General features: G+C 40.8%; 1 protein-coding gene across 1 annotated transcript in view; it reads right to left on the bottom strand.

Annotated features, from left to right (window-relative positions):
* The window catches only part of FBN1 (fibrillin 1), a 254,846-nt gene that overhangs the window by 89,652 nt on the left and 151,728 nt on the right, over window positions 1-13,466 (bottom strand). Inside the window, exons 17-26 of the mRNA XM_007170445.3 lie at window positions 13,219-13,272; window positions 11,497-11,622; window positions 8,984-9,109; window positions 8,298-8,417; window positions 7,938-8,075; window positions 7,044-7,094; window positions 4,902-5,027; window positions 2,888-3,115; window positions 1,065-1,190; window positions 817-945 (exon numbers count right to left, since the gene is read on the bottom strand). Of these exons, the coding sequence (XP_007170507.2) occupies window positions 817-945; window positions 1,065-1,190; window positions 2,888-3,115; window positions 4,902-5,027; window positions 7,044-7,094; window positions 7,938-8,075; window positions 8,298-8,417; window positions 8,984-9,109; window positions 11,497-11,622; window positions 13,219-13,272 (1,224 nt within the window). The remainder of the gene's footprint in view (window positions 1-816; window positions 946-1,064; window positions 1,191-2,887; window positions 3,116-4,901; window positions 5,028-7,043; window positions 7,095-7,937; window positions 8,076-8,297; window positions 8,418-8,983; window positions 9,110-11,496; window positions 11,623-13,218; window positions 13,273-13,466) is intronic.

Here is a 13,466-nt window from a genome sequence, read left to right as displayed (position 1 = left end):
GCAAAGTGGAAATGACCCCAGTTGAAGCTGTGGGTGGTGGTCCTGCCAGGTCCCCACGACCAGGCCAGTGCACTCATTGCCCAGTTGCTGGGAGTTCTGGCTGCTAAAGGCTCACAGGTTTCCTTCTTGGAAAACCGCCATCCACCTCACTCAGAAATGCCTGGGAGGTGAGAAATTACACCCCGCTCTCATGCTGGGGGCTGCCCATGGCCAATAACTGCTTGAACTGACATGGGAGTATAAAATCTCAGCCTCCTGGCCTCGAGGTGGGACAGCTCTCGGGTACTAGTCACACTCCAAGGCCCCTGTGGGATCAGGTTAAAGCTAAAATCCAGTCGAACAATTTGCTTCTCTTCTTCCCCTGCCCTAAGCTGCTTCCCTCACTTCTTTACAGGTTCCTCCTAAGAGCACTCCCTCAAAAAATACCCCCATCTCAGTCCTGTTGCTAGGGAACCTGATCTCATGAAACTATCTTAATCAATCTCCTTTTCTAAAAATGATGAACAGAAACCCTAGAATGTGTCCCCTAATATAGCTTATGTTTGAATTGTTCTCTCTTCCCTGGGGTGTCTATTCCAGGTGTTAAACTCACTTCTCAGGGACCCATACCTGGTGTCTGAGGCCACCCGCTGCCCCAGAACATGAATTCCCTCATTCCTTCCACATGTCAGTCTCCCTCTGCCACAGTCCAATGCCTGACTCACTGGTCAGGAGACCAGCGCACTGGGGGAGCAGGAAGAACCGACACAGGCGATGAGTCACCAAAGCTTCTTGGAATGTTTCTTCCCTGGGCTGATCAAATGGTCACGCACTCACCCATGCAGTTCTTCATCATCATGAATCCACTTTCATAGCCTTCATCGCACTTGCACTCGAAGTCCCCGGGGGTGTTCACGCACTGGCCTCGGCCACAGAGGTCGGGAGATATGCGGCATTCATCGATGTCTGCACAAAAGCAGCAAGTGGCAGCAGATGAGCCTCAGGATAGCTTTACTTTTTGTGGCAACATGTTTAAGACCAAGAGTTCCAAAGGGTATCCCTCCAGGGTGAGCCCCTTCACTGACCTGTGCAGTTCCTTTCTTCAGAATCCAGAGCAAAGCCACTGTCACACCTGCACTTGAAGCTGCCGATGGTGTTTCTACACTTGCCGTGGGTGCAGAGGTTGGGAATCATCTTGCACTCATTGATGTCTTCAAGGAAAATTAAATGTGGGAAAAGTCCATAAGTGACCAATTAGGAGATCTCAACACCCCATTTTAAACCCAGGAAGTTAGAGGGTCTTGGTCATACTCATTTTAAAAAATGTGTGATGATCCATGAGAAATAGGACTTTGTAAACAGATCTAGACATTTAAACTTCTACATTTTAGAAAGTATTATTGAAGAAGTAAAGAGTGCGTTTATTTGGACTTCTAAAAGCCCAGCACACACCAAATGCTGAACTATTTGCTGAATGAAAGAATAAGAAATTCTAAACCACTAGTGTCTATATGTAAGGCATGTGGAAGATTTTCAAATATATTGTCCTACAGGAAGCAATTGAGTGTGTAGTGGAATGAGATATTCACTTATGCTTTCTGATGCTTTTTTTTAATACTTAAAAATAAGAATTTCAAAGGAGATGCCATTTATAATTTTAATTCTTTACAAATGATGTATACTATTTAAAACATGTTCTCAAATAGTGTGTACTAATTTAAAATATTTTCTTAATTAATATGAAGTTTGCATTAATAAATGTGTACAAGAGTTTCTTGGAGACTGCATATGTAACATGTAATTTGAGTAATCTGAGTTTCCCCTTTTAGGGGCCTTTCTAGAGCAAGACCTAGAGCTCAAGAAATACAAGTTCATTTCTACCTAATGTCATGAGATACAGAACTGGCAGATTAAATCTCAAGAACATCTAGTCCTTCTGCGGTAATGGATTGCCACAGCTTTTGTAAGCAAATCATCCAAGTTCCTTTGAATTTACTTAAGAGACATTTCAGAGGGCCGTCTAGAAACTGTCTCTCTAGACAGTACAATTTTAACCCCAGGACTTCTTGAACCAAACGCTCAGTAGAAAAAAGTCTACACTTTTTAATATAAGGATAATTAAGTGATATTTATATACTCATTTCCCATTTTTAGAAATTCATTTAGTTATGAAGTATAATAAGTAGGTCCAGACACAATGGGCAACTGACACAAAACTCTATACTGAGAACATAAGCTGGGCCTCCCTGAATAATCGGAATTCTGAGAAACCAATTATGATTTTTCCATATGCTGAAGTAAACAAGGTCTGTATCATTGTGCATAAGAAGTTAACTCAATTTTGGAATTAGATTAAATCTGTAACTTCCTTTTTTTTTTTTACATGGGTTTTATATTATAGCATAAGAAAAAAAAATTTGAAATATAAGTCACTGGAGTGTTTGCCATAGGAATGAATTTTGCTGTATTTGGACAAAGAGGACCTGTCACTGTGTTTCTCACACCGTTATCTATAGTCAGGTGGACCAAAGTGACTTGCATGCTTCAAATCAGCAGATAAAGGTTACCTCTAGGGCTTTAGTAGATGGCATAAACATCTCCCAAGAAGATTTTTCTTTCGTTTATGCTTAGCTTTAGGATAGTATTAAAATCTATTTAACGCTTAACAGTGACTACATGGGAGAGGCAAGTGACTCAGGAAGTCCTGAGATGTAGAAAAAGAAAATCCGTGACAGACTGGACATTTTGCCGTATAAAATTCAGAAATCAGAGAAGGCACACTGAAATGATCCAGGGATGACCGCATGGATGCCATTCATTGTAATTCTGTCGGTAGAACTCTGTGCTCCTGAAAATGCATCCTGTTGACCTAAAAGAAGAGTGAAATCAACCACTGAAACCACCGTACCTTTGAAGAAAGGCTTTCCATTTGTGATTTCTTTTGTGGCGAATCCGGGTCCTCTGGGACAGAGCTCTTCATACTCAGGTGTGTTCCTCAGGGGACACTCCTCACACTCCTCGGTCCCCCAGGCTGCCCCGACAGAGCAGCAGCAGGCGTCCATGCGGTGGCGGCCAACCACGGGCAAGGTGCACTCCTCATCCTCGTACCCCAGGAAGCAGGTCTCCAGGCGGATATCTGCCAGAGGGAACGAACAGAGGGAAGCTGAGGAGAGCTACTCTGTGTTCACTGCCCCAAACTGCCAACGTTGTGTTAGGCCAAGTACAGGACACATAACAATTTACTACGAACTTACTGACTGAAATTAATTTTTTTTCCTCAAAGGAACCTAGGCTTGGTGGTGGGTTTTCCTTCTTAATAAAGACTCTTAAGCTGGCAGCTCTTATTTATGTGCACCTCTTCTTGCGGCAAGTATCCTTTGAACTCTAGGTATTTTCTGATAATTCTACATAAGGAGCAGTGTTCGAAGAAATCCTGCAACGCTCTTTTGGGAGATGTTTTCTCCCTGTACAGACCATGCCTATTACCAGTGCATGCACTCCATGATGTCTTGACATCTCCTCTCTAGCTGAAAGCCAACTGCAGTCTTTATTGTTGGAGAACATCTCAGCTAGCACCAGCACCTTTTTCTCAGATCCACTTCATTTTTGGAGAGGTGGAATAGTAAACTCTGAAATGAGGACTGCCCTCCTTGTGATTAAAGAGGAAAAACAGCAAAGAAAAGCCATCCACTCCCCTTCTCAAGTATTTCTTTCACCTCAACATGTGCTTTTGTGCACATTCTTCTGGATACTTGTGGGAGTGTGAGCTTCCTTTAATGTTAGAAAGCTACTGAAGCCTTCTGAGCAACTTCACATCCAGGTTGCCTCTTTTAATTAAAATGGTTAATTTCAAAATGAATCCTAAACTAAACCCTGAAGCATGTTTCAACTGAAGAACCTGGAAAAGCGTTCTCATTACATGCTGATACCTCCTAAACAAAGAAGCTAAGACTCAGGATAGGATGAACTGACATCCATAGTTATGAAAAGACTCTAGCCTCTGAATTCCAGCTTTTCTATTCTGTGTTGCTTACATTTTAAACCATAAAGTTTTATATTTAAAGGCTGATTAATCCTAATTCATAAAGGATGCAGATCCCTTAACTGCATGCCGCTCTTGCAACCACCTACAGTGGTCCTTCACTAAAGATGCTCTTCAGAGTGGTTTCAGATACACAATATGGCTGAGCATCACTTGCAGAGTCATGGACTCTGAAACCAGTGATCCAAAGGACGTATTCCTGGCAGTCAGAAGCCATAGTAGTGACACCAGAATAAGCCTAAGACGCCACAAGCATGACTGTGGGACCTCAAATCTACTGCCACTATGAGTCCACAGGGCAGCTTTCTAAGAATTCAGGGTTTGGTGTCCAGTCTCTTCCACATCATTGTCGCTTGGGTTCTAGCAGTTGTCATGGAGAATCTCATCATGGCTGATATTGACAACAGCTTTCGTTCCCTCAGGTTCACTCCTCAGGCTGTTACACTCTTCACTCCTGATACCCACAAGAGTTTCCTGCAAAGACCTGTCCTTCTGGCTTACAGCAGCCCTGCCTAGCAGGCTAAGGCTACAGTTTCCAATTAAGCAAAAGTGTTCTCCTTACCAGTCACCTAGGATTCTCTGTCCATGGCCCATGGAGGGCAGATTTAAGAGCTCTAGAATAATAACTGTGATGGGTAACAATAAAGAACTAAATTTTCTCTTCACTGACATGTTCTCTACTCTTTTTATAAAGAATTAATAAAGAGCTGAGTCAGGAAGGCTATTTGTCAAGGAAACCACAATGCATCCTAATAGAAATGCTGAATTTGGGATGTGTGTGTGTCTGTACTTGGAACCAAATATTCAGCTCTATCTTGTTAACTGAGTTTTTAATAATCGTTAAGAAATATTCATTAGAAAAGTAACGAACAGTATTTACCTAGGCAAATCCTCCCTGTGGCATCCAAAGTCATCCCACTGGGACACTGACACTTAAATGATCCCTTAGAGTTAACACATAAGCCATTTTTGCATACTCCCGGGAACACTTCACATTCATCTATATCTATGAAGGAAAAAAAAGCATGAAGTTAATATATCTGTATAACATCATTCTACTTCATTCCATTCATGGAATCATATTATTACCACAACTGAAAAGATCATTTTAAACCAGAAAAGTTTACAAAACTAGTTTGCCTCCAAATAATTCATGTAGAATTTCTGGGATGTTTGAAAAGCAACCAGACTGAGCCCACCTATTACCAAAGATATAACAGTTTCTCCATCAGTCTCAGGGAGTAATTTTTGAGTTGTAAAGACACGGAGCTGGTGGGAGTTCTTGGGGACAGGTCTGGGTACTATAGACATCTCAGGTAAGGCTCCCAGGGGCCGTACAATTAGCTTTATGAGAGCAGAGGGCTGCAAGTGAGTAGAGAAAGAGAAGCCTGGTCTTTCAAACTAGCAAAGAAGAAATAGCTTGAAGATGAGCATAGAAAAAAAATCCATCATCGAGGAATATGTGGGGCCAGTCAAAAGAGTCTCCTTTGAGAAGTACTGAGACATCCCAAGAAAGTGCGTATCTAGTTCTAACTCAGCAATGGTCCCAGGCTGTTTTGTCAAAGTCTTGGTGGTCCCAGCTTGAGTTGGGGAGCGGTGGAAGATGCTCATGTTCATTCATTCATCATTCATTGCATCTGTCTCAAATATACTAGTCCTTCCCAGTTTGCTTAATGGAGAGCATTATGTTCTCTGCACATTTTTTTGGAAAAATATTCACCATCAAGTTAACCCAAAGAAAGGCACTTACTTGCCAATGCCAAAAAAGGGGAGCGTTAGTCAAGAAACACACACACTGTGTCTCTATTTAGAAGAAATAACTTTCCAAGCCAGGGATGTTGAAAAAAATATTCTAAATCTTTCCTCATAAGAGAAATAAATTGGGAGGGGGAAATTTACCTTTTTTGGGTTGTTTTGTTTTGTTTTGTTCTGGCCACTTGTGTACCAAAATGTGCTGCTGAGGTCAGATAAGTTATTAACAGTGGGTCTGGACCAGAGAGAGGCCAAAGGATTCAGTCATCATTTGGAAAGCAAGACCTTGGGTGGGGGATGTAGTGTTCCTCTTTATTTTAGCTGAGAAAAAAAGTTCATTTCATTCCACATATGGGACTAATTGCTGTTTTAAAAATTTTTCAGCTGCTGTGTCATGTCAGGTTGTGTTAGTCACCCTGACCTATGTCTATCTGGGACTCCATGAGAAAAAAATCACAGGAAACTGGAGAGAATCCATGTAGACTTTCAAAAATGAGGCACTAGAGTGTGTCCTTCTCATCATCTGTGACCATGAAACAAACAAAAACACAACAACAAAAAACCAGGACAAACCAAGAAAAATGCAAATTTTATAGCCTCATCAAAAACTTCCTTTTCTGGGCTTCCCTGGTGGCGCAGTGGTTGAGAGTCTGCCTGCTAGTGCGGGGGACGCGGGTTCGAGCCCTGGTCTGGGGGGATCCCACATGCCGCGGAGCGGCTGGGCCCGTGAGCCACAATTGCTGAGCCTGCGCGTCTGGAGCCTGTGCCCCGCGACGGGGGGGGCCGCGATAGGGAGGGGCCCGCGCGCCGCGATGAAGAGCGGTCCCCGCACCGCGATGAAGAGTGGCCCCCGCTTGCCGCAACTGGAGAAAGCCCTCGCACGAACCGAGGACCCAACACAGCCAAAAATAAATAAATAAATAAATAAAATCAAGTAAAAACTTTAAAAAAAAAAAAAAAAAAAAAAAAAAAAAAAACTTCCTTTTCTGTCTTCCTCATAGATAGCAGTTTGAAATTGTAGTCACTCAAAACTATGGTCAGCCTAAAGCATTTTCAGCCACCCTGCCCTTTGGCCACAGGGATCTGACGCTGGCAATAGCATATATGCTTGTGAAACTCACGTCTGTTATGTTCGGCAGTTCTCATTATTTTTTTCCCCCTGCTACACATTTCTCACTGGGAAGTTATATGACAGCTTTATCCAGTCCAAGTTAACACAAGCATTCTTCATGCACACAGAAATTTATGATTTATAAATAATCATAAATACCTTCACACTGTGTTCCTTTAATTCTTGAATAGCCTTTACCACATATGGGATCTGTACCAAAAAACAAACAAAAAGCAAAAAACAAATTTGAGATAACAATATCCAGACTTTGTATGACACGGTATAAGAAACACGAAAGAGAGCCTTTAACATGAAACCGATTTTATTGCTATGAGTAAGTCTGAGACGACAAAGTGTCTCTGAGATTGCATAGGTGAAGGAGAAGAATGAAATGTCTCCTTGAATAAAGCTCAATTCATCTGAGATATCCTAAAAGACCCAAAGGTACCCTAAAGATCAAACTAAGGTGATGACTAAGAAGGAAATTGACTCAATTTCTCTCTTGCTATTAGCCCTAAAATATGAATCACACTATAGGATTACTGTAACATGAATGTGGAAAACAAAGTCTAGAACTGGAAGATCTCATGCCCTGCAGCATTCACACTATATAAATGCACACATTTATATACCTAAACATTGAATCAGCAAGGCTCTCAAACCTCAGCTTTGCAACAACTTTAGTTTAGTGATGAACACTGGTGCCTTTACATCAATCATTTTGCGGGGAAGAAAATCTGCGCCTGTAAAAAGTTCAGGACCCCTAATCATGAGGTTCCTGAGAGAGCCAATAGGGATTGCTGATCTAGGAAAGCAACTCCAGATAACTACATTACAGTGTGGTGATGGAAAACGATCAATTAACCAAATCACATAAAACTATTGTCCTTGACACTTCTCTTAGTTTCCTATTCAGCCACATGTTTCAGTGAGGTCATCAGAATGAAATCTTCTAAAATTCCCGTGTGAACCTAAATGAACAAAGTTCTCGGCTTCCCCTTCCCGAGCAAAGTGCCCAGTGGGCACAGGAGCTGCAGCACCTGCTTCTCTTACCAACTTGGCACGGGGTGCACGGACTCCCCCAGGCAGCACCAAGGGACGAACAACACTGGGACTTTAACGTAGCTCCATTGATGTTGATCTCACATCGCCCATCAATGACAGTCTGCCAACAAGTGCCCTTGATGGTTTCTGCAGGGGCAAGGGGGTGACGATATTTAATAGACAACAGAATCTATATCAAAAATTCAAACGTGTGCATTGGAATTACAGCAAGAATAGCATCATGAAACAAGGAATAATAATCATTTAAAACTTTGTTCTTCCGTACTGAAACCCTTTTGCAATAAAAGCAGACATTAAATACAGCAGCCCTGATAAACATAGGAAAATCATTCTCCGAAAGACAAATACCTATGCAGATGGTTTTTGTTGGATCCAGAGTACTTTCGGAAGAACATTCACAAATAAAAGAGCCTGGGCTGTTCTTGCAGACTCCATTAATGCAAGGACTTGATTCACATTCATCGATGTCTGAAACAAAAACAGCTCTACGTTACTGCTAAAAACTAGTCTTGGGCACAAATGAATATTTAAACTTTGGTCTCAATTGCTACCACATATTCTTCATTAGATAGTAAAGCTGACCTAGATAGATTTTTTTTTTTCTAGGCCAGATGGAATGCCAAAAATAATAACTGAGCACATCTCTATGTTCAGCACATGGCTGAATCTTTTTATTCAGAAAATCTGGAGCAAATGTAAGTGTGATTTCTGAATTACTAACTCAAATAGCACATATCTAATATTTTCTTCATCTATTAAATGATGGCAAATAAAATGCCAATTGCAGGCAAACACAAAGTGAATACTTTTAAATGGCATTTGAATGCAAAATAAATGGCAAATAAAATACCAATTGCAGGTAAGTACCATCAGTAGCTTACAAAGTGCATAGGAGTGTCATTTAGGATCACAGAATCTCAACGAAGTGACACAACTGTCTAAAATAGAAGTGACTCTAATTTACCTTCGTGGTTTTCCAGTGGCATTCCAGAAGGCAGTAAAGTACATGGTATAAGAACAAAAATACATCTTACCTTCACAGGTTTTCAGGTCAGGTTTGTATATAAATCCCTTGGGGCAGGTACAGACAAAACTTCCAGGAGTATTTCTACATTGTCCATTGTCACAGAGTAGACTATTCAATACACATTCATTAATATCTGGAAAACCAAAAAACATAAACTTTTAAAAGATCCCATCCTTTGCATGCAATTTCTTTGCATTTTTAGGCTAAGTTTTTAAGGTCATAATGATATGATTAATTCAAGGAAAGAGGCAAAACTCCTCTACCATTGATCTTTGCTGAAATTCCTATTTTAGGAAAATAGGGGCTTGAGCTGATTATCTATACTAGGTATCTACAAAGTCTAAAGTCACCAGACACTATTTAATTCTCTTCTTTCTTTAGCAGGAAGAAAACCTAGATTTGCTGGAAATCATTAATATTTATATAATTATTTCACTGTGCCAGAATTAAAAGGACTAATCCTATTGTCTTAAGGAACTAAATAAATATTTAGAGAGTATGGTCCATCTTTGATAAGTATTAGTTCCAGGATGGGTGTCTCTTCTTTAGAATAATTTAAGTGGTCTCCAGTTATGTTTATAAAGTATGAAGCAATCTGTAGAGTTTATAATTGTCATGAGGAATTTAGACTCGAGATTCAGAGAGTTGAGGAAAATTCCTTGCTTTCAGCTGAATAATAGGCAAGTCTGATACAAAACCAAACTTTTGATATGTATTACTTAGATAATTTAGGAAATGTAGAACTTAAAACAGTTTGTTATACCTCTTTGAGCTAAAGTACATCACTCAGCCCACAAAATAGGCTACATATTCACAAGAGACGTTTTATACATTGAGAGATTCTGCTTAGATTACCATTTGACAAGCTAGTAGCCCTTACATAAAGGATACACAAATTCAGCACTGGAGAGCTGCATGGGTTCACAGCAGTAAATATACTTAAATCAGCAACTAACAGTTGTTCCTTGGTATCTGCAGGGGATTGGTTCCAGGACACCCCCCACACCAGGTTACCAAAATCTGTGGATGCTGAAGCCCCTTATATAAAATGGCATAGTACTGGCATATAACCTATGCACATCCTCCCATATACTTTAAATCATCTCTAGATTACTTATAATACCTAACACAATGTAAATGCTATGTAAATAGTTGCTGGTGTGTGGCAAATTCAAGTTTTGCTTTTGGGAACTTTCTGGAATTTTTTTCAAATATTTTCAATCTGAGGTTGGTTAGATACATGAATGCAAAACTCACAGATATGGAGGGCTGTGTTTATGAAGTTCTTAAAATATGGGAAAATCAAGTATAAAGTTATGTATTGTCTGAGCAAATAGCATGCTGAGAATTCTGTCAAAATCATATAAGGAATGCTAATACTTCCCAAAAAGGTCACTATTGCAATTCTTAAACTTTGATGATGTCAGAAGAATCTGGAACTTTAATTTGAGGAATTAAAGATTAAGATATAAAATAGCCAGTCCCTGGAACTCTGTGGGAAGTGGCTGAAGCGGATTTTTGATTCCTAGCTTCACACCTCTGAACATAATCTGAAATATGAACATACTTCTGACCTGATGATAATGGGTCCAACTTTGGAGTAGACACTAAAGCACTGAAGGAAGAATCCCTTCTGCCTCCCAAACTCTCCCTTTTGCGTGATTTTTGGATGAAGCTAAAACATCTCTGTGACTTTCTGGCCTGCCCAAATAAATAATGATTTTTCATGTCTGCCAATATAGAGAGGCTCCTACAGAAAAATGAAATAGTAAAACTGTTTTTTGAGTTGAGTCTAGTTTGAAAGTACCATGTATGCTCATATAACAACTGTACCCCCAAAAAAGGGGCCCTAAAATTAAGGGTGTGAGAGAGAAAGAAATCACTTCTCAAAATTCAACTGTAGACCATAAAGAAGGAAGGGCCAGGTTTAGGCCAGCAATAAAAGTTAGGGAGAGAAAAAGAAACCTGCAGTCGAAAGAAGAGGGTTCTGTGATAAGCCTGTGAACTCCCATGACCTGCTTCTATCCTCCATTTTTTTAGCTACTTGCTTAGCCTGAAACTCAGGTGAAAGCTGATTTAAATGGGGGGGAGAGAAGATACTTTGATTTACTGTGAGTTCTTTTTATGTGAGTACAAATGCCACATAGTTTAGAAGGAAAGCAGGTGAAAATGCTCAAAGTAAGATTTCTGCTGTTTTGAAAATAACTGCTATATCTACTTTGCGCATAATGACAATTAGCAGCAGCCTAATAACAAAGGCATCTCGTAGGGGCAGCACTCGGCTTCAACCTGCGCAATTAGAGAACTGCACGCTGTATGAGAGGGACAGTTGCCATGTTCCACCCTATACATAGTTAAACAAAAGATATAAATTGTCAGGATTCAGCTATGCTGACACCCAAAGTGTAGAGCATCCATTTGTTCAGTCCTTTCAACTACTCAAGAGCAGTTTCCCTCAAGCAACAAAAGAAAGAATGCATGATGCATGAAATGTCTTAGAGAACAGGTGAAACGTCTTACCAACACAATTTTTCCCAGATGAATCCACTTCATATCCTGAATTGCAAATACATTTGTAGGTCCCACGGAGATTTTCACAAATTCCATTTGGGCAAATATCAGGATCTAATGCACATTCATTTATATCTACACCACACAAAAAGTTCAAAATCATTAACATTCTAAAGTAAACATCAAATGAACTATCAAAAAATAACATTACAATAACTGTAAAGACCTTAGGACCTCATGAAAATAAAGTTTCTCCTTGATGAGAATGTTGATCCCTTTTTCTCACTACAAGATATTCTGACTCAAGTCTTCCTTCCATCAGTCCCTGAGAGGTACTTGGCATCTGAGCTAGAACTACAAGATTACCAATCCTTAATCAAGAGGAGAACTCCTGGACTTCTTTTTGTCCAAACATCAAGGTGGAAAGGTTGATCAAATACAGAGCCCAGGTTCCTACAACTGGTCTCCCTGCCATCAGCCTGTCCTTCTTCAATCTACATTCTACACTGCCACCAGACTTAACGGCCTAAAAACAAGGTGACTGTGTCATTCTCATGGTTCAGACTTTTGTAGGTTCGACAGGATTCTCAAGATTAAAGTATGAACTCTTTATTCACTTTAAATCTCTTACTCTGCCATAAACACATAATGCCCTCTTCACTCTGTGTGGGGAATGTCTGGAGCAAGCCTACACATTGGTCCGAAGCTTGCTCAACCACCACCTGCTCTGGAAAAGCCTCTACTACTCTGTCCAGATGAGGCTGGGTCCTCCTCTTCCGTTTGCTCACGGCCTGAGGACAGCTCTAATAGTCAAGGGTGATGCCGAGTGACAGTCAGTGAGTGGCTAGTCTCAAATCTTGTTGCCTGACTCTTCTATAAATCAAGGTTGACCTTTTTTTTTTTTTTTCCTTATCCAGGTCCCTATCACAACTTATTTATTCCGCACTAACTCCTTATTCATTATACATTTCCTTATTTCTCCTCTTTTCTCCTCCAAATATCCACCTCGCCCTTTCTTTATCCACACATAATAATGAAATCAATCAAGAGAATGAACTGACAATCAATTCAGTCAGTCAATTTTTTCCCAGAACTTTCTTGAATCAAATCATTTAGTTTTTTATTAATAAAGGAATCCCTTCCTCTTTCTTGTCACCTAGTTTTACACTTGCTCCAATTCTCCCCTTTAATTTCTTTTACGGCACCAGTATTTCTCTATTTCTAACGTCTACGCTTAAACATTTCATTTTCTTCCAACTCAGTTAATTGCTATCACCACCTGCTACAAAACACAAGATGGCTCCCTACTGCCATCTGAGAATGACTGAGCACTTGACCATTAAGAAAGTGTTCAAAATGTGCATAGGTTCAATTGAGCTCGTAACCCTGAACTGTACTTGACAGTGGTAGATCCAAAGGAGGGCCAGCCTGCCCCTTCTCATGAACGAGCCACCATGGTCACTGTATCTCGTTCACATCAGTGACCCTGGGAGAGCACCCAACGCTTCAGTAATGAGTGCCACACCCACACCCAGCAATCCCAGGACCCACTGGGCCATAGCTGTTCTGCCACTGGGGGCTTCTAAGTGTCCCAGGTAGATCACACAGTGATGGCCAGAGAGGGGAGTCGGACCAGACTGGTGTAAAGGGACCAAGTGGAAACCCACAGGAAGGCCCAGTGCGGCCTCTGCACATGCTTAGTAAATTTCAAAACAAGTCCTAAGTCCTTACCACTGCCTGCTGACGTCATTCCTGGCCCACTGCTGCAGAGCGCCTGATATTCCGCTGCAATAAATTAACAGATAGTAAATGATTCCCTTGTTTGCAGAACAGGTCAATCCTGCCCTTGGCTTTGCACACATCATTTCCTCCAAAGTGAGTGGAACTGAAATAAAGTGGTAACGGAAAAGGAGGCATCTCCTAGGGGAGTCACACCAGGCTCCTATTTTAAAGGCTCCACAATCACCGTGGAAAACGAC

Source organism: Balaenoptera acutorostrata, chromosome 3, assembly GCF_949987535.1.
Source record: "Balaenoptera acutorostrata chromosome 3, mBalAcu1.1, whole genome shotgun sequence".
Lineage (NCBI taxonomy): Eukaryota > Metazoa > Chordata > Mammalia > Artiodactyla > Balaenopteridae > Balaenoptera > Balaenoptera acutorostrata.
This window is presented reverse-complemented; position numbering and strand designations above follow the sequence as displayed.